Source organism: Mauremys mutica, chromosome 5 (assembly GCF_020497125.1).
Source record: "Mauremys mutica isolate MM-2020 ecotype Southern chromosome 5, ASM2049712v1, whole genome shotgun sequence".
Lineage (NCBI taxonomy): Eukaryota > Metazoa > Chordata > Testudines > Geoemydidae > Mauremys > Mauremys mutica.
Window position 1 is genome coordinate 35,215,415 of NC_059076.1, and position 27,211 is coordinate 35,242,625.

Below are 27,211 nucleotides of genomic sequence, written 5' to 3' on the forward strand. Positions count from 1 at the left end.
GTTGCCCTGTGTACAGCTTCATGAGCCATGGCATTAAGGGGTAGGGGGGTGTCTCCCAGGGTCACAATGGACATTTTGACTTCCCCTACAGTGATCTTCTGGTCAGGGAAGAAAGCCCTTGCTTGCAGCTTCCTGAACAGGCCAGTGTTCCGAAAGATGCGTGTGTCATGCACCTCTCTGGACCAGCCTGTGTTAATGTCTGTGAAATGCCCACGGTGATCCACAAGCATTTGGAGAACCATTGAGGGGTATTAATCGCAATACCCCTTGCGATTAATATACTCAGTGGCTAGGTGGTCTGGTGCCAGAATTGGAATGTGCATCGATCACCCCTCTGCGTTTAGGGAAGCCCGTTTGTGCAAAGCCATCGACAATGTCCTGCACGTTGCCCAGAGTCACGATCTTTCGGAGCAGGATGCGATTAATGGCCCTGCACACTTCTATCAACATGACCCCCAACAGTTGACTTTCCCACTCCAAATTGGTTAGCGACCGAGTGGTAACAGTCTGGAGTAGCCAGCTTCCACAGTGCAATTGCCACGCACTTCTCCACCGGCAGGGCATTTCTCGTTCTCATGTACTTGTGCTGCAGGGCTGGGGCAAGCTCATCACACAGTCCCATGAATGTGTCTTTCCTCATGCAAAAGTTCTGCAGCCACTGCTCATCATCTCAGACATGCATCACGATGTGATCCCACCACTCTGTGCTTGTTTCCTGAGCCCAAAAGTGCCATTCCACTGTGATCAGCACCTCCACAAATGCCACAAGTAATCTTGTCATAGCTAGTATGCATGGTGAGATCAATGTCACACTCCTCTTGCCTGTGTAGTTTAAGTAATAACTCCACCCCCATTCGTGACGTGTTGGTCAGTGTGAGCAGCATACTAGTCAGCAGCTCAGGATCCATTCCTGTAGCCCGAAAGAGGCAGGGCAGGGCGTGCAGTATACAAACCATTGAAAGATGGCGCCAAATGTGGATGGAAGCACAGGGATTGCTGAGATGTGAAGCAATGCATCATGGGGCATTGGGACAGAACCCAGGATGCCCCGCAACCCCTTCTGCCTTCCCCCAAGTCTTAGCGGCAAAAGAGAAAGAGGTGTTCTGTGGGATAGCTGCCCAGAGTGCACCGCTCCAAATAGCGCTGCAAGTGTGAGCACGTTATTGCGCAGGCAGCTGTCAGTGTGAACAGTGTTTTTCCTTTTGCGCTCTCTGAGCGGCGCTGTAACTGCTGGTGCTGTAACTTTGCAAGTGTAGATGTGCCCGAAGCGGGAGGAGGCTAATGGCAAAGCATTGTCTGTCAGGGCCCTTTTTCTTTGATATATTCTCACCCCCACATCTCTCAGGGCCAAGAGAGCCTGAATCTGTAGGTGTTCCAGGTGCAATGCAAAGCCCATCTGTTTGAATGGGCATTGGCTGAATGCTGACCCAGTGGAATTTCTGTTTAGTGGGAAAATGCTGTCATGGTTTTAAGCTGTATTGGTCAGATGACCAGGGATAAAAGAAATTGTGGGAGGAAGGAGAGGTGCTGCTTCTTTGGATGACTGCATTTCCTAACTCCTGTGGTGGTTGGTTATTTTATTTATTTAATTTATTTAAATATATCTATATATCAATGTTACCTCGAGCTTTAAATGAACTCTGATGTGGAGTTCTTAAAGGCTTAAATTGAAAAAAAAACCAAACAGTAATTTACCCTACTTGCAAACCAGTTTGCATCACTCTTGGGTGTGGACACAAGATGTGGCATTATAGTTTTATGGGGAACAAACTCTAGTTATGGGAAATTTCCCTAGCATAAATAAAGCTTGTGTGAAAGGTTTGATAATGACAAAGGTAGAAAAAACATCAACCAAGGAGCCCAGTCAAGCAGCACATTTGGAATTCAGCCTGTTATATCATGTTCACTCTTTGGGTAATAAGAAGTTGATGCCCTTGCTCTCCACATCTCTACAGCACTATGCACCAGTCTTGATCAGCCTTAGGGTATGGCTACACTGGCGAGTTGCAGCCCTGGAAAGCCTCCACCAGTGCTGCAATTAGTAAGTGGCCACACCAGCAGGGCACTTCCAGCGCTGCAACTCCCTGGCTGCAGCGCTGGCCGTACACCTCACTCGGCATGGGGAATAAGGATTCCAGCGCTGGTCATCAAGTGTGGCCACACACCAGCGCTGTGATTGGCCTCCAGGGTATAAGGATGTATCCCAGAATGCTTTTATAAATTACCGTACTCTCTTTGTTTTGTTATGCAGCCTCTCTTTGTTTTGTTGTGAACTCCGGAGCTCCGTTGATCCCGGAGCTGTTTATCTACAAACACAGCTCCTGTTTGCTGTGATCAATCTGTGAACAATCAAATGAGATAATGAGGCAGGCAGGGAGTGAGTGTTTGCTTGACAGAAACAGCCGGGAGAAAGGGAGTCGTGTTGGCTGCAGGCTGTTTGCAGTTAAGAGTTAAGGCTAAGGGATCGGGAACATGTTCTGATTTTTCAAGTCAGGAAGGTAACACACAGTGTTGGCTCCAAAAATCCACTCTCTCTCTCTCTCCCCCCGCTCCCTGTCACACTACGCCCCACCCCACCCCCCTCTTTTGAAAAGCACCGTTGCTGCCACTTGAATGCTGGGATAGCTGCCCATAATGCATCACTCCCAACAGCGCTGCAAATACTGCAAATGTGGCCACACACCAGCGCTGGTAGCTGTGAGTGTGGCCACACACCAGTGCTGGCCCTGCACAGCTGGACGACCAGCGCTGCAGATCTGTAAGTGTAGCCATACCCTTAGTCGTAATCTTCAGACTTCTTTTTTGTCTATTGGGGAGTTGCATGTTATGTCTGCCGAGAGCACTAAGTATTTCATAGACATGATCTGGATTAGTCTAATGTTTTTGATATTATCTTGCAAGTGTGAAAGTCACATTGTTATGCTGCTTTAGTCATATAAATGAGCCAGGATAAGTTTTTAATTGCTGGTCCCTCTGACAAAAATTGGAATGGAGAGGGGAAAGCTTTTTATTTTTAAATACAATATGCAAGTCAAAAACTTTGTCAAATAACTTTTTTAATATAACTTGTTATAGTTGTAGTACAACTTCATCGTAACACACACTCACTAAACCAGGCAAGAATTCATTTTAAACTGTTATAGTTTGCAGACCATTTCTCTGACTCCCAGTAACCGCTTTTCCAGACAGTTGCAGTAAGGACTTAGGCAGCTAAGAATATGTGACCACCTTTCCAGGAAGCTGCCTCAATAATGAAATCTTTGTCCCTCAGTTTTGTTGTTGAGGAAGAGGTGGGATAAAGGACCGAGTAGGAGGATTAAGATCTATGGGAACAGAATGCTAGAATAAGACTATTAGGGGAAGTCATGTGCCTCAAGATGATGGACTGATAGCTCTGCTGATTTAGGACTAGAAATACACCACCAGGATTGATTCAGGTCTCACTGCTGGTTCCAAATATAAATATGGTAAATTCTAAGCACCGAGGTAAGCAGACTTGGAGGAAAACCAGAAGTAAAAGGACTGATTTCTGTCAGGATTCACAGGATGAAATTGGCCCCTTATTGCCAGTCTAGACTCCAGGCAGAGAGTTGGAAGGGCTGTTTCAGAAAAACCTTGAAGCTGCACTACAAAAGGATGGGATTTTCAAAAGTGGCAAGTGACTTAGGATCACAAGACTCTCCATGGGACGTGCTCCTAAGGTGCATCATCGCTTTTCAAAATCCTACTAAAAGTCTATAAGAGATGCAAAAAAGTTTAAGGCTATCTCTGCACAAAACAATACACGATTTTAAAACTTGTATAGAGGATGTCAGAGGGTTCTGCAGATGATGAGCTCCCTCTGTTTTACTTTTTTGGACAGCACAATGGAAACCTAATTCTTGTTGGATCCCATAGATCAGGGGTCGGCAACCTTTCAGAAGTGGTGTGCTGAGTCTTCGTTTATTCACTGTAATTTAAGGTTTGGCGTGCCCGTAATACATTTTAACGATTACAGGGGTCAGCAGATGGAACCCCAGACTGGCAGCGGGCTGAGCGGGCCGGCGGCAGCTGTCGGCCCAGGGTTCCATCTATCCAGGCCCCGCAGTGGGCTGAGTGGGGCCGGTGGTCGGAACCCCAGGCCGCTCAACCTGCTGTCAGTCTGGGGTTCCGTCCGCTGGCTCCTGCCAGCGGGTAGTCAAAGTCTAGAATGTGAAAGTAGCAGTGCAGTAAGCAGCTTCTTATTGTAGACTGTGGCGCTCCTATTCATATAGCCTCTCTGGCTCAATTTTCCTTCATCTGCTTAAAAATATTTGAGGGGAGTGTGAGAGAGTGACTGAATATAAATAGAGGAAGCTGATGGAGTTTAACGTAATTTTTCTCCCATTTCTTAAAGTGATGTATGTTGAACGGTGAATTGGTCTAACATTTTTTTGTTTTTGATTTGTTTAGGGCTGTCTGGGGCTGGAAAGACCACAGTTAGCATGGCATTGGAGGAGTATTTAGTGTGCCATGATATTCCATGCTACACATTGGATGGTGACAATATTCGCCAAGGCCTTAATAAGAATCTGGGCTTCAGTCCGGAAGACAGGGAAGAAAATGTCCGACGTATTGCTGAGGTTGCTAAGTTGTTTGCAGATGCTGGTCTGGTGTGCATTGCTAGTTTTATCTCTCCTTATACGCAGGTAAGCATACTGCCCTGATACATATTTATGGTGCTACAGGATGCAGTAGTTTTGCTATGCCACGAATATGTTCATATCACCAGTCTCACTGCAGAAAACACATGCAAAATATAAGTCAGTGTCACTCATGGAAAATTTTTGAGCTCTAGGCATCCTCCATTTAGCCTCTCTCCAGTTGATACATACTAAAATTTTAAATTATATTTAAGCTTGAATTTCCTTTGAGTTGCCTTAGAGATACAACTGTAGGTGACATCTCATGAATTTCCTAGACAAGTTGAACTTTTTTCAGTATTAGTGCAGTCCCTGCTTCTACTAAATTTAAAATGGTAGCTGCCTTTCAGTGTAATTTTGTCACAGCTGAGAGATACAAATTTGGTATTAGGACAAGAGGGAAAAGGAGAAAAGACAAACCACAATTTCAGGGTTTTTTTCACTTGTCCAGCTTAGAGTCATCTGGATTTCCTCGCTTTTTAAATACCAAGAAGGTGGAGAATATGCTTGGTCTTTACTTCCCAAAATTGTGCCTAAATTGTGCAAGAAAAATATGCAGTTGAGCTTGCAAAATGGGTAACTGTGTTCAACTTGTTCAGTTTGTTGTTGTTTGCAGTTTTGCATGTGTATTTAGATGTGTTTTTTTGGAAATACAGCCTAAATGTGTGTGTACATTTTATACTGTTAAGAATTTTTCATTGTGTCTGTGGAGATTACTACTCAGTGAATGAAGGAGAGAGAGTTGGCGAATGGACACCAGGGAGCATCTTTAAAAATAGTGTTTATGCATGAGGTCTATAGTGTGAAAGTTTCAAAGTGAGAATGGGGTAGATGTATTACTCTCAATGGGAGGTAACTCCTAATATTTTTGAGGGTGTGGGGGGGAGAGAGTAGGAAATAGAATATCCCATTGTACATATGACTTAGGTATATAAATCCAGTTCTGTATAAACTACCTCTGAATTTGGTGTCAATTTTACTATGCTGAAAGCAGCAGACCAACTAATCATATGTAGTTTGTACTTTATGAAAAGAACATATCTATTTTCCCCTTTCCCTCTGTTTTGTGATCGCAATCTTAAATAAGCTAATGTCCTTCAAATATTCTTCTTTAATTTTTTTTCTGATTCAAAATTCTATTTAAAATCTGTTTTCTTTTCCCCCTTCCACCCTCCCCGTTCAGGATCGGAGCAATGCCAGGCAGATTCACGAAGGTGCAAATTTGCCTTTTTTTGAAGTATTTGTGGATGCTCCACTGCATGTCTGTGAAAAGAGAGATGTCAAAGGACTCTACAAAAAAGCTCGGGCTGGAGAAATTAAAGGTGAATCTAAGTATAGTCACATCTTTTCCATGCTAAACTTTGATGATGTTGTAGTGATTGGCTTTATGGACAAATAAATAAATGGCACACTCCAGGCCACATTTCATTAAGGCGCATTATGGTCCAGTGGATAGACACTGGGCTTGGACTCAAAAAAACCTGATTTCTATTCCCTGCTCTGCTGTAAGCCTGCTGTGTAACCTTGGGCAAGTTGCTTTGTCTCTCTGCGACTGTTTCCCCTCTCACCCTTTATCTGTGTTCTCTATTTAGATTGTAGGCTCCTTGGAGCAAGAACAGTTTCTCCACTCTGTTTGTACAGTGCCAACCACCGTGGGGCCCTGATCTAGTTTCCACGTGCAGACACTACTGTAATGCTCATAATGGCCTGCCCAAAAAGTAATGGAAACAAAGTACATTCACAATCCTTCCTTCTGTAAAGCTGCATCATGAAGAACGCTTTTACAAATTTATTTTTGTGGTGCTGAAGAAGCTATGGTTGTGTGCTGATGCCCTGTTGCATTTTAATACCACAAATAAGCCCCACTAGAAAAAATTAAAGCTGGAAATCATATCCAAATGGATTGGAATCAGTCAGCAATTTTGTTTAAGGATAACCTCGTAGAAGTGCCTTTTTGCTGGATAGTAGTCCTGCAACTTATAGTGGTTAGCAATAGTTATTCTGCCTGTATTTGGAAGCAAAACAGTGTTGTATAGTATCTGCTTCAGCTACTCGATCTCATAGACTTTAAGGGCAGAAGGGACCATCATGATCATCTAGTCTGACCTGCACGTTGCAGGCTACAAAACCTGCAATAAACCCATAACCTCTTGCTGAGTTACTGAAATCTTGATTTAAAGACTTCAAGTTACAGAGAATCCACCATCTTTTTCTCTAGAGAAGATGAAGCTATCGAATCAAAGACTGCTTAATGCATATCTGGATTTCCGTGGCGGTGATTATGGGATTGCCTCCCTGGACGAGAGGCATGATTGGTTAAAAGCTCCTCTGTTTCAGAGTAGCATATTAAGTAGAGATGGCAGAGAAAATTATATGGTGTCTGATTTGGGATGTAAATGCAGTCTTTAGGAGTGTAATAGCCATGTATAGCTGGCTTTATTAGCTCACTTAACTACTTCAGCTCTATTAGCCATACCAGCGTGCCAGAAAAACCACTGTGATGTTTTGCCCTTTAGCGTTCTGCCTGTTGAATCAAAAACTTGTTAACCAGTCTTGCGTGCAGATAAGCAAAATATGTAAAAAGATTATTTAACAATGCATTCCATATCAAAGCAATTACAGTAAGGACAGCCAAAAGGGTGTCTAACTAGTAACTCAAGATTGTTGCACATTGTGCTTTTGCTTCCTTCTTCCTCATCCATGGTATATTCTGTTGTTTAGTGTAGAAGGTTGCATTTAGAAAGATCAGGCAGTGATAATAAAGGGCCTCATTTAAAAAAAAATTCAGTCACCATACAAAATAGCATCAAAGAAGTTAAAACTACGTACTCTGCCATACTGCATGTCTGCCTACAACCAGGCAGCCACAGTCGAATAATACAAGAACCAATCTGAAGTATGGAGGAATTTTCAGTTCTGTTTTCTGTCATGCAGGTTTTACTGGTATTGACTCTGAGTATGAAAAGCCTGAGGCGCCAGAACTAGTGCTGAAAACTGATTCCTGTGACGTGAATGATTGCATTCAACAAGTAGTGGAACTCCTTCAAGAAAGGGTAAGGAGATATGGTGGTGTCTTCTGATATTGATTTAAATTTTGATTTAAATTTATCTCCAAATTTGAATTCTTTTAAAAATAAGTTTTATAAAACTAAAGAGCAATAAAAACTTTTTCCACAATTAAAAAAAAATACCACTGTAAAGATTTGTCTTTAAAAACACCCTGCAGAGTCTTAAAAACAAACGTCGTAGCAGTAAAAACATGAAAATGGAAATGCACTGTAAACAAAAATGAAACTTAATCTGTTTTCATTGTCCAAGCTGAGAGACGCAAAAAGTGAGGTGCTCTGATGCCTCACAACTTGTTCATCAGTAATATCATGGTAAGGTTGCATATAGCAACATTATATATAGTTATGAACATAAACTGAAATCATGGCTGAAGAATATCTCCCAGTTAAGTCTGGGGAGTGGTTAAACCAGTTTCTCAAAGACAAAGGGCAAGTTGATGCCCCAGCCAGATGTCAACAAAGCTAATGAGCCATTATTTACAAAACAAGGGGAGCAAGGACAAAGACTTGCATCTTAGCACAGAAACAGCATGGAGATTTTTTCCTCCTGAGGCTGGGCAGTCTCCTAGTTTCCAACTGGAAAAGCTTGTAAAAGAGGAACAGGGGCAAACACCCCAAGGGATCCCCCCACGCCCCATCTGCCTCTGGCATGGCACCTAAGAAGACAGAGGAAAACAGCCATTGGATTCTGGAGAGGTTGGGAGGGGGTGTGGGTCCTGACCTGAAGAGTTTGGTAACTAATCTTGCTGGAAGCGTTTGGTGAGAAATTTTGCTTCAATCTAATATACTTTGTTAGGCACCAGTAAGCGTTTTATCTTGATGTTTCGTGTAACCATTTCTGACTTTTATGCCTCATTACTTATACTCACTTAAAATCTCTGTCTTTGTAGTTAATATACTTGTTTTATCTATTCCAGTGTGTTTAAGTTGAGTGTCTGGGTAACTATTTAAGATAATAAGCTGGTACATTATTCCCTTAAAAGAATAATTGACTTAATACATTTGAACAGTCCAAGAGACATACGGTACATTTCGGGGGAGGGGAATCTGGGACTGAGGATGTGATGTGGTTACCCTGCAGTATAACCAAGGATGGTGAGAGCCAGAGTGTAACTGGCAGGCTGCAGTTTCTCTCTCTCTCTCTCTCATTGAGCTGTTCAGTTGCCTGCCGCTGTTTTCCGTGGCACGTCGGCAGAAGGTCCTTCTTCGGCGGCGCGACGGGAGCCGAACCGGAAGCTCCCGTGCGCCCCATAGGGAGCGCACAAAATGCTGCTCCCTGAATCCTGTCGCCCTAGGCGACCGCCTAGGGTCACCTAATGGAAGCGCCAGCCCTGCATATATAGGATGCTAGTAATAACTGGATCACAGGATCTCTTGCACTTGCTAGTAGGAAAAGCCATCTTTGTTCTAAAACTTCATAATTCAAGAGACTAGCAGCATGTGAGCCCATGTAACGAGCCTCCAGTTCTTTGCTTAGTGCACTGGGTCTGCTGTGCTGAATAGGATTTGGCATTTGTCTCAATTAAACAGGGTTTACCCTGCCCCTAGCTTAGGCCATACTTTAGCACTTACTAAGAAGAGTGAGAGTGAATAACTATTTAGGGAAGGGCGTGGGAGATGTTCTTGCCATTTCTCCCCTGACGGACGAAGAGGGTGAATCCATAAGGGAGGTGAGTGTTGCTGTGCCGGAGACCGTCTACACTACATCATTTACAGTGGCGCAGCAGTAGTGCTTCTGGTGAAGACCCTCTAAGCTGATGGGACAGAACTCTCCTATCGGCTTAACTCCTGCCTCCACGAGAGGCGGTAGCTATGTTGGCAGAGGAGCTTCTGCCATTCACATAGTGCTGTCTACACCAGTGCTTAGGTCAGTATAATGTACGTCACTCAGGGGCGTGGATTTTTCACACCCATGAGTGATGTAAGTTATATCAAAGTAATTTGTAGTGTAGACATATAGCCTTAGTCTCAAGTGAATTATGTAGGCTTTAAGACTCTATTAGGAATAGTATTTTACCTATAATAAGCATGTGGATTTTCTTCTTTAGTAATCCGTTAAGACTAGCAGAGGAAAAGCAGCAGAGGGAAGAAGGATTAAAAAATTTGATTTTGTTTAAAATAGCTATGAACCAAAACCTTATGCAAAATGTTAGTATTTCTTGAATTTCAGATGACCAATTTTTTGAATGGAAACAAGCAACTTTGATGTCTTCCTGAAATCTGTGCTAAATGCATACATAATTCTCTTGACTCCACCACCTCAACCAAGCTTCACAATCATCATTGCAGTGTTTAGTATTAAATTGTTTGTTTAAAACTTATACTGTGTGTGTATACACACACACACACACACATATATATATACACACACACACGCGTATATGTATATGGTGTGTGTGTATAAGGTGTGTGTGTATATGTATATATACATATATATATATATATTATATGTATATATACATATATATATATATATATATGGTGGGTGTGTGTGTGTGTATACACACACACACCCCTTTTGTATAGCGAAAAAAAATTCCCTGGAACCTAACCCCTCCTTTACATGATTTCTTATGGGGAAATTGGATTCACTTAACATCATTTTGCTTAAAGTCTCATTTTTCAGGAACATAACTAGTGTTAAGCAAGGAGTTACTGTACAGGTACAGTCCTCCACTAGGGGGCATGGAGAGCCACAAATAATAGAAGGAGAAGATGAGTTTCAGTGGGGAGTTTCAGACTAAGAGTTGAATTGTGGAGATATACAAAAAGATGGAAGGTAGTAGTGAAATAGCAGAAGATGTTAGTTCTTGCTGGGTTTGGTTCATATGCTCTTTGGTGATATAGCTGAAGAAATAGCATCAGTGGGATTCGGGAAGGAGAGTTGATGAGAAATTGACTCTGAAATGGGACTCTGTGCATGTAGAGGGGGAAGAAGATACAAAATACATCTCCAGGGGCTCCTGGGAGAAAAGGTGTGAGGGAGACTAGAGAATAAGGAAGTACGGGAGAGAAGTGAGAAATCAAAGGGGGTTTTGAAGAAACCTTACTGGAAATCAGAAGAGAGGAGGGAAAGAAAGGACTTAGGACACAGATGAAATGTAGGAATTTGAGTTTCTTTTGGTTATAGTTGGTTTGGTGGCTGAAAAACCTCAAGCACCCTGTAAAGAAAGAACCTTCTCACCGCTGCCCCACATATTAAAATTAAGAAACCTGAATGACAAACTAGCGTATAAATATGCTCTCCCTTTACCAATATGCTTTTTACTGATTGTTAAACCTATATTGCAGCAGAATGGATAACGCTCAAACTTCCTTGTCTGTGCCTGAGAGACTAATGTTCTCATTGTTAAACCAGGAGGGGAACTGGCCTGTGTGTGATGTGAACAGCTAGAAATAATGAATTGTTCTCTAAGGGTATGTCTACACTGCAATTAGACACCTGTGGCTGGCCTGTGCCAGCTGACTCAGGCTTGTAGGGCTCAGGCTAAGGGGCTATTTAATTGTGGTATAGATGTTCCGGCTCAGGCTTCCATCCAAGATCTGGGTCCTAGAGCCCAGGCTCCAGCCAGAGTCCGAACATGTACACCACAATTAAATAGTCCCTGAGCCCGAGCCTGAGTCAGCTACCATGGGCTAGCTGCAGGTTTTTAATTGCAGTGTAGACATACCTGAAGGGTGCTTAATTTTACCAGCGATATTGTTGCTAGCTGTTTTTCTTTTGTTTATTGTTTAGGGCTAATTATTTTCCATTCCCTTCATTTGCTTAGTTACACATGGTCCCATAATCTGTTCTGAGGAAATTCTCCTAGCTGGCACACTTTCCAGGATGTGACATCCTAGATTCTGTCAGTCTTAAAAAACACATTGTGTTTGAAACACTGTCCCCTCTAGTGTTTTATACATTTCACAACAAAGAACAGCTATTAAGACAAAATCAATCAAATAAGATCCGAGCACAATTTCAGCAGTATGCCAAAAGCCTTGACAAACAAAAAAGATATTAGCCTTTATTTAACCCCCCCCTCAAAACCTCCCCCACAACAAAAAAACCCCCCAAACTTATGGTAGTTGTGAGATTCAGGGTATTACACTAACTGAGAACTAAGGAAACCAAGATATGGGCAGAGTCTGAATCACAAGAGCCTTCAGAACTCAAAGCCCCATACTCTCCAATCCACTTGAGTGTCAAAAGCTCAGCAAGATACTTGCATCGGGGGTCTCCTTTAAACACAAATGTGTAAGTCAGTATACATGCCAACAGATTGCTTACTTTGTATTGGCTATAAATAGGAAGAATTTCTCTCTTCTTATATTCAGCATTGATAAAGTGCTGTCACACACTTGAAATGAGCTCTGGTTTTGCGTAGCCTGAAATAGTGTTTTATAGAAATATAGCTTGTGTGTCTGAAAGACATGCATTTATGGTTGTTTATTCCGCAAACAAGAGGAAAAGCTTCTGTCTCTAGCAACATCCTTGAGATCGTTTAAAAACTGGCTTTGCATCTCCTGTAATCTAAATTTGGTTTTATCATATTACTGTAAAATTAGAGTAACTTCATTAAATTTACTGGATTGGCTCCTGATCTGTAGAGTTGTAACAGAGCAGAATTTGGACCTATATCTTCTGGCTTTTTTTTGTCTTTTGGCAAAATACTCTTGTCTTCTATGCTTTTCTGTATTTTTCTCTAGTTTTGATGATGCACCTCTACCTCGATATAATGCAACCCGATATAACACGAATTCAGTTATAACGTGGTAAAGCAGTGCTCCAGGGGGGTGGGGCTGTGTACTCCGGTGGATCAAAGCAAGTTTGTTATTACGCAGTTTCACCTATAACGCAATAAGATTTTTTTTTGGCTCCCAAGGACCGTGTTATATCGAGGTAGAGGTGTAGTTACTTTCTTATAATTTACACAAGCTGTGGTGCCTAGAACCTCATTGCTGCTCATCAGCCAGTTTCTCACTGGTGTTTCTAAGAAGAAGCTATTTGTCATTAGGGTTCTTGGTCTCCCTCAAATTTCTTATTGATCATAGTTTCACCTCCTCTGGTCAGCAATACCATGCAGGACATACACTGCCCATCCTATGAGCAATAACCAGTAATCTGCAGGTATATAAAATGTATAAAATACAAGTTTAAATTGCAATGGTGTCACTGAGTCTTCTGCTGGGAAAGGATGATATTAGGCCACGCTCTGGGCAGTGACCACCTCTTTCAGCAAAGTAAATGACAACTATGTGTGGCATTCCAGGGGTTAATTTTGATTAACGAATACGTAATTTCATTTATTTTTAGTTAGACGGTAATATCGTGGTATTAAGAAATAGTTGACGGGGGGTTTAATATTGAAATTGAAACAAAGGCCAAGGAAACCTCTGGGTGAACTCTTAGAGTTCAAATTAGTGTTGGTTCTGTTCTCATACAGTGCACTCCTTTTAGAAGAATCACATACATCCCAGATGATTCAATTCTTATAAGTGGTTGATTTTTACAATGGGAATCGCAAAGTGTGGATGAAATCAACTCGTTTTAGAAACCATCTTTTTTTTTATTCATTTGAGAAACATCTCATTTACCATAAGTAACTTCTTTAGACTTTGAACATATTAAACATGGAACAGAACCATCCAACATTCTAACTGAGCAAAATGTTGCTATTATTATTTATTTATTAATCATTATCACCACCACCACCAAATCATTTAGCTGATGCTTTTATTCAAAGCAATTATTAATGCGGTACAGCATGTTATAACTTTACACAAAAGGAGTTAGTAGAGCTATATACCTCTTAAGGTAAAGATCCAAAGAGATGCATTTTAAAAATTGCTCAAATAAACTGCAACAAACATAACATATGAATGTGGACGGCACTGACTTCTATAGCATAAATACAAATGTGAAACAACTAAACAGACTATTTAACAGTATTGACTCATATTAATATTTATTTTGGAGTGTCCCAATCTGTCACTGTGAATGCACAGTGTGGGGTAAAAAAATACAGGAAAAGGCTGATGATTACAGGATAGAACACCATGTTTAAGTTGTAGTACAAAAACAATTGCCTTGTGTCACTGTGTTTAGCCTGTGATGTTACTGAAATACTGAACAATGTGTTCTATTAACTTGATGTGGAACACTAGTCACACACAAGCCATAGAAAGTCACCCTGGAGAATTTATGTAGGGATAATAGATCAGTGTCCACCCTGCTGCTGGATTTATTTGGAAGAAGAAATGGTTTAACATGATAAAATAAAGTATTGTTTTGTGATAGACCAATATTAAGGTGGGTTGGAAGCTATTTTCCTTCATGCTGAGGTCCACAGATTCATTACAATGGTACTGCAGCGTGGGGGCAGAACCTGTCAGTTACTGGCAACAGGAGAATGTCCCACTTTCTGAAATAACCTACGATTTTATCTGTCTCTGCAGCAGACAATGGCTTAGCAAGACCTTCTTATTGCAGAGCATTATTGAGGACCATTCCAAACTTCATTTCCAATTTTCAAACTAACATTTCAGGTCAATATATCCATGGCTTTGTCCGGGGCTACATTCGGTTCTTGAAGAGATTATCCCCTTAACTCCCCTTTCCTTTCTGCCCACCATTTCTTTTCTCCATTGTATAAGGCCAGAAAATTCCTGTGTGTGCAGTCAAAGGGCTTCTGTCTTGCTGATTGTAGGGAATGGGATTCAGATCTATTTTAGGCAGATGTATGGAGCTTTGGTCTGTGAAGTCAGGTGCTCAGACAATCAGTTCTGAGTTATCTTGGTGCCATGCAATAGGAAACTTTATGGAGAGCTGAGGTTATTCAGTCATTAGAAAAGTCTGCTTAAAATCCTGACCCCTGCCAGTTCTAGAAAGGGATTTTTTGAAGTAGTCTGAAGTACAACAGGAGAAAATACCTCTGCACGTGGTTGCTAGATCAAGTTGCTAGATCAGGGTCAGAAGTTGCTCTCTTTTGCCTCAGCGCTATCTACAGATCTTTTAACTCACCCTAGCTGGAGTTAGACCCTCACTTAGTGCCGGCTCTCTCCGTTTGGGAGAAAAAGGACTACCTATAGCTTTGGTCATCTGAGGTTCCTGGACGCTGTCTTGAGTGGTATGCTGCAGAGCTGTGAAAGAACTTCAGGAGCAGTGTTGTCCTATTCCTAGTCTCAACAACCCACCAGAAGGCCACAACACAAATGAAGGCATCCGTCATTTACTTCAGAGTGGAGCATTGTGATCTGCTTCCCGTCCTATTTCTAGGCTCAGAACCAGGGACAAGCAGAGTAGGACACTGAAACATCTAAAATTCATAATGAAGGCTTATCTTTAAAGCATTCCCATTTTTTCTGTCCTCAGCCAATTCTGTTTTGCAGCTGGATAACTGCCTCTTCCTTCTCACAACTTAGATCATTTATTGTTTGATCTTGTGTGTGTTCCCTGTGTCTCAAGTCTCCCCACTGCCTGATGGGGAGGGAGTGTTTGAACTTGAGTCTCCCACCAATCGGGAGAGTGCCCTAAAACTGAGCTATGGGGTATTCTGCTATGGGTCTCTTGCTCTCCCCTGTTAAAGCTGTTCTACGTTGGTTAGTTAATTAGCCATTTGGAGCAGGACAACTGGACCTCACCTCTCAGGAGAGCGTCCTAACCACCAGGCTGTCATCTTGCTTTCACACTGTCCTGAGAAGTGGGAGACACCTGTTCAAACCCTCTCTCATTACAGCCGAGGGAGGCACTGAACCTGGGCGTCTCACCTTCTGAGTGAGTGTTCTGAGTAATAAGGGAGGCATCACCACCACCTCCTCTGGCATTTCTTGCAAAAAAACTGCTTAGGTGCCTAACTCCAGGAGAGAAGCTGTGGATCCCAAGCAGAGGGAGGCACCTACTTACAACTCGGACTCAGGTGCCTAACTCCCAGAAAAGGGCAGAACTTAGAACACACCCCTTTCCTTGGCATCTGCTACACAGGCTACCTTAGGTATCTCCCTGCCTAGTGCGCTGGTTCTTAGGTGCCTGTCTGTACCCGTTCATTGTATAGGGAGCCTAGGGTTAAACACTATGCCCAGTCTGTTCAGGCCTTTTCTTCAGGGCACCCTTTATTCATTGCATTGATAACTTTCAGCAAATTGCAAAATAAAACAGTTCAGCAAAGTCAAACAGCTACCTCTCCTTTTGCCAGAGCTTCCCTGTTCCTGGCAACTCTTCCCCGGTCTTCCTGTCACAGGGGTTAATCTGCATCCTGGAGCCCCTGCTCATGAAACTGAGCAGTTTCAGTCTTTGCCTGATATGCACCTGATTCCTATAATCACCTAACCCCCCATCCCAGCTGGAGCTGATAATCCCCTCTACCAGACCCAAACACCTGTTCTTAATAGGTCTCTGGCTCAGAACAGGGCTGGTTGGGCCCGAGGCCCTTAGGGGTCAAAACGCCATTACGTGTACCTGCCCAGTAACTCCGAATTCTTTTCCTACCCACTCTACAGCCATATTACCCTGTCTCACCCATTGGCACATGGGTGCCCACTTGCACAGTCTTCTTTCCCACAACTGGTGTATGCAAAGAGGCAGATTTTTTGAAGGAATCTACCCAGTTCAGCCCAGCAGCCACCCGCTGGAACACGATTAATTGAGGTCTCTGAGCACTGCTCCTTCCATGGATAACAGACTTGTTCTGATCGCGATAGTTGGTATGTCTGAAAGAGTTTTCCGCACTGCTATTATGAGGGGATTCTTCAGTTCTGGGCAGAACAAACTTTCCTGTCTCTGCGCACTGCGAACTATGGGGGATGTGAACACCAAGAAGCCAGATTAGCAGGGTTGCTGCTACACCCAGATATATATCTTATCTTAAAGTCAGTTTGGTGAACTGATCAATCTCATTGCATCTGGAAACAGTAGACAAAGGGCCCTGTGGCTGCTATCTGTGTGTTGGATCTTTGGATGTCTCTGTCTTATTAGAAGTCTGCTATTGGAAGACCATCCTCCATCTGGGACCAGACAGGTTTTTAATGAATTCTTGGTTGAAATGATTATTGCTCTCATGGAGCCCCAAAGAGACATTAACAAATAGAACTTATTCTACTGGCTGGTGCAAAATTTACTGGCTAGTATGTGTTAAACCAGTGAAGCATAGTTGTTTGCAACATTGTTGTAATCATGTTAGTCCTAGGATAAGAGAGAGACTAGGTAGGTGAGGTAATATCTTTTATTCGACCTACTGAAGAGGAGCTTTTTGTAGCTTGAAGGCGTATACCTTCCACCAACACAAGTTGGTTCAATACAAGATATTACGTTGTCATGAGTGGGCATCGCCCAGGAGGGCTTTCTTTATAAAGACAATAGGAACCTGAAAGCCAGTCCTTATGTGCAGAAAGCCCTTAGTGAGGTCTGTAGGAATACTTTGCTGGAACTAAAGGATAAGGCTCTCTGTTTCTCACATGGCTCCTGGAAAATACACAGTTGTAAATATGCATAAACATATACAGAAATTCTGTATTATCTGTGCTATATTTTTGATTTGTATCTGTCTGTTTAGTGGAACAGAAATATACCTTGATATTCAAAAATAAGAGTAAAGGGCACTCTGGAGGTCCCCCTGTGTCATAAAATTGAATTATTACAGGCCCACATACATCTTTCAATATTCTTTTATTAAGAAACTTAGGCCATTTCAAGCATAGGAGCCTAATATTTTCAATATCAACATAAAGCATGCGTATATAATCTTGAATCCACTGCATTTTCATCATTTTAATATAAATTAGGGAAGCAATAGAGTGCATTTGACACACAATTGATTATACCCATCTTTTAGTAAATTTTGAATAATTATTTTACGTAAAACCTTCTTTCCTGTCTCATGCTCTCCCCCAAATGTCCCCAGTAGCCAATTGTATTCCTAGGCAGTCCCCCATTGAATCCTTGAGACCTTTTCTTAGCTAACTATCTATCACAGAGGATGATTGGGTGGGACTTCTTTGAAGTCATAAGAAAAAGTGCTGAGTATAAGGTAACTTAACTGAGTTATAGATTTCTCACGGTGTGGGAAGGACTTACCGGATAAAATGTAATGCACAGGAAGAAATCTACTGAGCAGCTTGTTTCTAAATCTTCAGTGTGTGCCAGCACTGCATGCTCTGGGATATCAAAAGATAAGTTAATGGAGAAAAGTTCATTGTTGATGTTACCTTGAGGAGATTTGTAAGTGTGTAAGAATAAGATTGGCAGTCAATTTCAGTAGTAAGAGGGGGAGAGAATGACTTAACATAATGGTCTGAATGAAATACATTGTTTTTGCATCATAAGAATGACAGCTATATTTTGACACAAATGAGGGGAAAAACACTGGTGAATTGGTTTAAAGAGACTTCTATCTAATTCCTAAAATATATGATTATTTTTATACTTTTATACTTCTAAATTGAAGATCTGAACACACAACACAACCACTGTGGGCAGAGAAAAGCCTGCATCATAAAAAGTGCTCGTAATATTAAGTATGATGAAGAATTTCTATATACATTAAACTTCACTAATCTTCACATCATATAGTCAACACACAAAGTGGATCTCTTCCCATATCTCTTTGCAAAATTGAACAGCACATATGGTATTTAAGTTGCATAAGTTTTCTTTATCTTTACGAAATATACTACAGTGTGTTGATGGGGTATGCTATTTGGTATAAAAATAAAACAAAACTGTAGTTGATCAAATGAATAAAATACAGGTATAATTGGTTTGAGTTAATTAATTTGCTGATTTACAAACTTGCACTGAATCTCCCAGTCATTAATGAGGTTCTGCTGTGGTTTCTATTTTATCCAATGCTACATGCTCTCAATGTATGTCATGTTGTCTATAACTTCTATAAACAAGGATCGGGGAGGACTGATTTGCTAATACAGAAAAGGTGTAGGAGTGAAACTTTCCCTCTGCCCCGCTTCCTCTTAAGTTGCTTTTTTTACAGAATATGGGGTAACTTTGAAAACATAGGTGCCTAATTTGAACCCACGGTGTATTTAAACAAATAATTACATCTTTAAAACTATTTGTGCATGCATAAAATATACATACTTATGCATGTATTGTGGTTTTAACTACGTTTGCAGCTTTGGCCTAAAATATGTTTACTGTTTGTCTAAATATTATTTTCACGTGAAAAAACAAAGTGTATTTAAAATGTTGATCCATAATTGGAGCGGGCTCTAAGTGCACTTGTTTTCACCAAGGCTATTTAAAGCAGAAAATATCATCAGTGTCATGTACCCAGTTTGCTACCCGTCGGCCACCACAACATTTAAAATTCCCAATGAACACTGATGTCTTTTTAATACTGTAAAATACTTGTGACTAATATGAATATACAGTGGTCACCATTAAGATCTTGACAGTTGTTTCACTGCAACTCTGACCTTGTCTATGAGACTGTACTTGGACTACTGCAGCAAATGGTATTCTAAGCTGAAAGTATCAGAACTTTAATGGTAATTGCAGTACAGCAAGTGTCTGTACTACTTCATTTTTAATATCTGTTTTTTGTGGGCTTAACTCCATGTTAGTTGAATGACTGGTGTAACTTAACTGAAGACTGACTGTTCCTTCCTCTAATAGTGTATGTTTTCCGCTACTATCTGATGTGCTTAATAAATAGCTTTTTAAATACAGTATGTATTCTCTTGAAATGCCTAGTTTTTATTTTTATATTGGTTTGGCATGTAATTATATAAATGTACCAAAAAAAAAGGGAAATGCTTATAAGCACTGAGGGATGTTCAGTGCAACTTTATCAACCTAAAGTGGTCACTAGATGGCCTGCTAGCATAGCCTTTTTACTGAAATTTCATATGGTTTGAAGACATATGGATTCTTCTTGCTGCTGTTTTTAATCTAAAGTGATGTTTTAAATACTGTTTTTATATCTACCAGGAACACTAGATTTACTAATGCTATAAGTTATTTAAATGTCTGTCTCTTTGTGAAATGGTTTAATGTTCCAAAGTGAATTTTACACTGCACATAAAAAACAGGTTTCGCAAACGAATTTTAACGTGCTGTCAAATATATCATTGAGTAGTGTTCACCCCTTTGGATGGGGGAGTGTGTGTGTAATATACACATTATACAGTTCAGACAGAGATTTTAATAGACATAAAATATGACTACGTTTAACTTTCAAAGGGAAATTTGGTGCAGAAAATGGGGGAGGTGGGAATGTCATAATGTTATGTGAGAGCACAGTGTTTTATTAACAATATACCAAAATGCTTTTACATTTAAGGAAGAGTCATTCACCTCTCTTTCAGTTTGCTCCATGAGCGTCAAAGTTGTGCTTTTTTATTTTTTTGTTTCTTGATAATTTTTTTTTGGTGGGAGGGGGAGGGAGCAATGGTTTGACTCTATCATTAGTTGAAGCTATAATTTTCTCATAGCCATGTGATGGAAGTTAAAATAAAAACAGAGGCTAAGCATTAAGATGTATGAAAGATGACCAAATAAACATTGCAAAATTTTATTTTTAAAAATGAGAGATCTGGCAGCAATAATAGATACATATCATTGATGTATTCTTAGCTGGATCTTATGTAACTTTTTCCATTTAATTATGAATGTAATTGATTCTGTATTTTCTCCTTATATTCATAATTATTAAAATTGAATATCTTAATTTTTGTTTTGCATTCTGCCTCTGCAGTAGATCAACTTTTAAAAAAAATATTTTTACTAACATTTTTATGGTAGAAAAATGTATGGATTTTGAAAAGCTGCACTGTGGAGTTTAAGATTTTTCTTTAAAATAAAGAATGTAATATTTAATTTTTTTCATGTGTACAAACACATCAGGCTTGTAACAAAATAACTGCCAGACTGTTCCCATGAACAAATTATTATCACTTGTAATCTTGTTTAGAAACTGTAAGGATTAGCAGATAGTACCTAAGAAATCTCCAGGATCTATCTTGCTCAACTGGAACTGTCTAGAAATGGTATTTTCTTTGTGTTAGGGATAAATAAATTGGATTCTTCCCGAAATACTTAAGGGAACATACTGACAGCCTAAATATTATTAATGATGCACTTTTTGCTCTTTTCCTAGTGGACTATGCATCTCTGCAGCTTTTACCTCTAGAATCCTCCCTGCTTGGCTCGCAACATTCTTATGTGAAGGTCTAGATGATGGTCTTTTGGGTCCTGCTTGCCAGTATCGCTCTCAAATTGAATAACTATATTGAGCTCTTTGAGAACCCTCCTTCAATTTTGCATGGAAGCATAGATGACTACTGCTATGTTCCTGGGTTAGTCAGTGACTCCTGGTTTAGCAAGATTGTCTAAAATGGTTCTTTATGTGGAAGATAACACAGTATTTCTAATGTCAACATATGCCTTTTGAATCTTATATACCTCAGCATTTTATACCGCTGACCATCAGAAGATGACTGAATGCCAGGTGAGAGATTTGATCATGGACCTGATACGCTCACAGTGGCCTAAGCCATGGGGAAGGTTAGCAGATGCTTTCTGGAACATCTAAAGTTTGTGCATAGGCTTCACGTTCAGCTGTAATCTAGCCTAGATGTGACAAATGCATGGACCCTTGTGACCAGATTATGTGACCTGGGAAGAAGGGATGAAGTTTCCTAGTGAACTGGAGGTGAAAGACGACATTTTTTAGAAACTGATGTTTCCTCTTCATTCAAGCTTACTGAGTGGTCAGAAAGCATCCTGAGGCTTTTACCACATTGATGAATGGCGGCTGTGTACCTTCAGTGGAATGTGGAGACAGTGTCTTAGAGTATTTTTTTAGGGCTTCTTGAGTTTTGGCATGTGTGATGGGTCCAAACTCAGTCAGGTGCAGTGGAATGGATAATACTATCTGGTCAGTGCTGGAATCTTCTTTCCCAGGTAGCCCCATATGTATTCAGTTGACCTTGTCAGCAAAGTATGCAGACTGCTCTTCACATCAGTCGATGCTTGAGTCTGGTGTATAGGATGTGCAGTCTGGGTTGAGAAGATGGTTTACTATGCAAAATAGCTCTCATAGCCATGAGTCTGCTGTGTTGTTTGTGGAGGAGTAGAATGCTCATTTTGCCTTCTTTCCTGCAGTGGCATGTATTGTGCAAATCTTAATGAACAGCTAATAAAACCAACTGCTTTTGTGCCATGTACGTTTGTTGGAGCTTTCTTTTCACATAAACTAGTTCTAAGAGATGGCATTATTTTCACTCTTGTCTATGGAGATTTATTAGTTACTAGTCTAATAATTGTCCAGCCAGTCCTCTTTTTTTCCATAACTACAGGTGCTTTATCACTTACTACCTCTCTGTCCCACCTTGATTTCTGCAAATGATACCCATTATCTGTCATGCTCTCTACTCAAATGATGCCAGTTGCAGAAAACATTCCTTTTTGCAACACTGAGAACAAACTTTCAGCGAATTACAGAAGCACCAATCTGTATATTAGTTGCAGGAAATGGAAGAATTTAGGAATAGATTTATATTCATGCTATGCTTTTGCAAATGATTTATTTTAATGCTGTCTGGACCAGTTTTTTTTTCCTGCATCAAAAGCAAAGCGCAATTAACAGTTTTTTGCAAAAATGAACATCATAATCTAAAAATTACGGTAGCTGACTGACGAATGTTTCACTGACTTTAGTTACTAATACGGGTGGAACACTTGGTTGGATTCTGAAACTAGCCATCATTGGAGAGGAATTAATTTTCTGGTGAAATTATATGGTATTCCTCCTTTTCCTGCTTCAAATATTTATCATTCTTCTCTAAGATGGTGAATGGACACTTGTGTGTGTCCTGTACATCTCGTGGAATCTCTTACACAATACAATATACATTTTTAAAGTAGACAGACATGGAATAGACATTTAATTTTTATTTTAGACTTTAAATGATGTAGATTTGGATTTTGGGTTATAGCTATCATAGTACTTTTATTGTTGCTATCTGACTGCCATGTCATATATCTTGAACTTGGGAGGATAAGGGCCAGAGAAAGACTGAGGATGACAATAGAATACCAAGAAACAGAAGAGGAAGCTTGAAATTTCTTCATCTGTGCAGTTTTCTCTTGTCAAGACTTTAGTTCAAATCCTAATCCTACAAACACTTATGTACATGTGTAACTTTATGCATAGAGTGTTTGTTTCCATTGAACTCAGTAAAACTTCTTGCGTGAAACTACTCATGTTAGTGTTTCGATTGGTGTACTTGTATTATCCTACTATTTAAATGTAATATTTAAATTTGTGCCAGTAATCAAATTTGCTTAAGAAGCATACTTTACACCTGCTTTGTTAACCTTGCTAAAGTCTCCTGTGCAATTAGTTGCTTAAATTCCAAAATGAATGTTGTCTTTCTGCTTAAGAAATAAATTTAAAAATTTTTTTATATGCTCTGACACTAGCTAATTTTGTAAATGACAAATACAGTACTAATGAAAAATTGTGTTCAGTTCAGTGATAAATAGTTACTCTGTAGTTGCTAGAGTGTATACCATACTATATAATTATAAGAGTTCAGAAAAAGGTTTCTTATCAGGGCACTTCACCTCTGGAAAAATTAATACTTCTAGCCAGCAACTTAGCTAGCAATATATCAAAATTTTAGAATACATTTGGTTTTCAACTGAATAAAAATGATTTAAGATATATACTGCTCAGTAGAGAGATTCTGCAACAATAAAATATTACCTTGACCATATGTTCAGCAGCTGAAAAGCATTTTGAGTGAGTATTGAATTATGATTTTTTTTTTATGTAGGACATTGTACCGGTGGATGCCTCTTATGAGGTGAAAGAGCTGTATGTGCCAGAAAACAAGCTCAAATTAGCCAAAAGTGATGCAGAGACTCTGCTAACGCTGGAAATAAATAAGGTAGAGGAGTAATTGTATTGTGTTTCGGTGATTTGATTTCTGAAGCTGAAGCCAGAGCCTAATCTGTCATTCAGGAGGTATAGCATAGTACCTAAACTAGTTACAAACTGTAACTTTTTAAAGATTGCTACAACATTTGCTTTTCTGTTCTTTCAGTATTTTTGAGTCTCCATGACCTCAGAACTAATCGTTAGCATTTAAAATAAATTTTAGTTAATTCCCTTAACATCTCTGTGACATATGAGTCAGATGGTCTGGATGATATATGTTTTCTAGTTTCCTAAGCAAAGCAGTCTCCTACCTGCCTTTTATTGATAGCTTTTTGTATAAGGTCTTAATTATTTTACAAATGTCCAGACTTTTTTATTTTTCTTAAAAACAGATTTATACTATAGAAGGTGACTCTTAGTAATTTCATCCTTTTCTTTTTATTAACCGAGTTAGATTATTTTTTCCTGTCACTTATTTTTCTTTTATGCCTTTGGCTATCATGACATCACGCTGCTTTTTCACTCCTCTTGGCTTCCCTGCTGGATGCCTTGACCTACTCTGTTCTTATTTGATTAATTTGCTGCTCTTCCAGTTCAGATTTGAGGCAGTCTTTTGAAAACACAGACTGACTGCTTTTTGTTCCTTGTATTCTTCTTTTTTCAGAGGAATTGGGCCATGAGCCAGCAAAGCACTTAAACACAGACTTAACTATAAGCACATGAGTTTTCCTATTAACTTTTTAATGAGGTTACTAGTGCTTAAGCATATGCTTAACTTTAGGTGCTTTTGTGGGATCAAGGTCTCAGTCTGTCTTGGAAGGATGTCTTAAGATTTCCAGTCTTTTTTTCCACACCTGTGGATTTTAACACTTCCCCTCACTGCAGTTTACTAGATTCCTTGCTCTGCTGCTTTCTGTGAAGTTATCTGTTGCTTTTCTGAATTAAAGTAGCTTATTGGTCACTAGTATCAAGCTTCCTTAGTCTTTTATTGTAAATTGCTTCCTCTCTATTGGTAAGAAAATAGATCTGTCTAGAAAAATAATTCCCCCCCCTCCTTTTTTTTGTTACTAACTACCAAACAAGTATATAGCATAAGCTGTGGGAGAAATCTGCATCTTAATTGTCTCAACATGAGGTAAACAAAGTAGTAAATATTAGTCATGTACTTGTATTACATGCGCTCTTGCACAACGGATCTGTACAAGCTCAGCAAGCTCTTCCTTGTGAAAAGCTCTTGACTCAGTCTCAGTAATGTACATACAGAAATAATAAAACGGTTGTGATACATCTCACTGTGTGGCCTTTACTAAGTGTTAAGGGAGGAAATTCCCTGTAAACTGCAATTCATTTATTTCTAGCATAGCATTGGAAATTCAGCTAATGATATGCTGGAAATGTGAAAAGTAGCTCATATTTATAAATTGTGAGGAGGAAAAAGACATTTTTTTCTGAATGAAGAGACTTCGAGCTCTGTGCTCCTGATGATTAATGCTCTCTATTAAAAGCTGAGCTGTACTTACACACACATTAGATTTAGTATGGAGGATATATCTGTATTCTGAAAAAAATTCTCAAAGGTTACTTGGCTCAGTGCATGGAGTTCACTGGTGTTAGCATGTGTGTATCTCTGTCTCTTTACCAGGTGGATATGCAATGGGTGCAAGTACTGGCAGAGGGTTGGGCGACACCACTTAATGGCTTTATGAGAGAGAGAGAATACTTGCAGTGCCTTCATTTTGACTGTCTTCTGGATGGTAAGGCATTTCAGTTTAAAAATACTTTTTAAAACCAATTGAAGCACTCAGCTCTGTAGCTTTGTTGTGGTACGTTGATTTGTCATGGGAGAGAACTGCATTAGATGTGTGTATCCTCTCCTGAGGACAGAGAATCAAAACTTGCAAATGATTAAACTTAATATGAAATAATATCTTGCTTTTAGCTCCTGCTTTCTTGTGATTGGATTAGTTTCATAAATGAAAACCCTTCCACAATTAATAATTATCTTCAGCAATGTATATGTTTTTCAAACTTTTCTATTCACTTTTGAAAAACTTTGTCCTTCTCCAGTCTTGTTAATTTTTGGCATTCAGGATTACTGATAAATAACTCTTAGTATGCAACTCTAGACCAAGATTGTCTAAAGACATGTTCTGTGGCTGTGATGGAGTGAAGGGAGTGCAAAATGATTCTCTGCTGAGGCTTGGAGCCATGGCAGACAAAACCAAGAAGAAGGTTCATGCCCCTTCTGGTCCTCTTTGAAGCTCTGCTTGACTCCAGCCCTGTCTGATTTTGCTTTTGCCTCTTACAGCTCCCCTTTGCTACAGAAATGACTCCCGTCTCACCATTTCCTGCTACTATTCTTTGTCTGCCATGCTGCCTCCAACACTTGTTACTCCTGTCTTATCCCAGTGTTCCAGATACCTATTCTCTCTTCATACAAATACCTCTTTAAATCCCCATATTTCTTTTACAAATATCTCAAATGCTAACCTGTATAATAAAATGCCATCATTATTTCATACTCTTCATTTGCACCTCCCTCTGAGACTTCTCTCTCTTTCCATACCATTCAATTTCTTTGTCTCGCTGCCCTGTAAAGCTCATTCATATAGAGACTTCAGCTTCTTTTTGCATCTTGTACGTGACTGAATGTACTGTTGTTTAACAAAATATACATCCTTTTGTAGTGGAACTATAAATGCAGATAAAAAGTTTAGTGAAAAGAGTTTTAAAATGGGGGAGTATTTTAAGATTCTTTGGAAGAATATCTGGTTACTTTTTTTGAAACAGAATGTATCTCTGTCTGTGCCTAGCTGTCTTGCAATTCTGTTATTTTGGCGGTTGTATCTGTAAATGCAGCAGCTTTCAGTATTGCCTCCATTTCTTCCTTTGATTCTTATTTAGGTCAGACACATGGAGAGAGTAGCACTGTAGGGAACATGTGGGAAGAAAGATGTTGGGGTGAGGGGTAGAAACACCTGCACCCCTGTCAGTACACCTACAATCTATCCTTTGATCACAGATTTTTCAACATTTCAGAGGCCTGTCATTTCACAGATGGTCATTTGAGGGCAGGTCCTTCAGTGAGGTAGAAAAGAAACTTCAATTTTCAGATTGAAGGTAGAGAGGAAATGTGGTGCCTAAGGAGGTGATAGCAGCCATTTGGTAGTGTTAGTTTGGTGGTATTCATTTTGAAACATGCTTTTGTCCCAAAATCACTTCTTCTGTTCACCTGTTCTGTTCCTTACATTTTTCTCTTTGTGTATTACCAGTTAATTACAAGCTAAAATTATTTTGAACAAATAACAACATGCATTCCCCTGTTTTCCCCATTCTTTGTGCGAATAAAGTTTACTTCAGCACAATGCAGTTTCAAAGTACATAGCCCCCAATTTTTTCCTTCACAGCTTTAGTTTGCAGCCCTAGACTTGCTGTCACAGTTATAGAGCAAATTGCGCTTTAGACCCCCTTACAGTTCCTCTTGAGTGTACATCTCAGGCAACAGGCTATGCTGCCTTCACCACCTCTCTAGGTGGAACCCCATGGTTCAATCACTGCTACACTAGATCTCTGGGTTGCAGCCCACACTGGTTCTGAACAA

At 40.0% G+C, this 27,211-nt stretch overlaps 1 protein-coding gene across 3 annotated transcripts in view; it reads left to right on the forward strand.

Moving 5' to 3' along the window:
- The window catches only part of PAPSS1 (3'-phosphoadenosine 5'-phosphosulfate synthase 1), a 76,412-nt gene that overhangs the window by 12,891 nt on the left and 36,310 nt on the right, over positions 1–27,211 (forward strand). For all 3 annotated transcript variants that reach the window (XM_045019551.1, XM_045019550.1, XM_045019552.1), the window contains exons 3-7: positions 4,432–4,667; positions 5,845–5,983; positions 7,596–7,714; positions 23,507–23,620; positions 25,253–25,364. In XM_045019551.1, the coding sequence (XP_044875486.1) occupies positions 4,432–4,667; positions 5,845–5,983; positions 7,596–7,714; positions 23,507–23,620; positions 25,253–25,364 (720 nt within the window). The remainder of the gene's footprint in view (positions 1–4,431; positions 4,668–5,844; positions 5,984–7,595; positions 7,715–23,506; positions 23,621–25,252; positions 25,365–27,211) is intronic.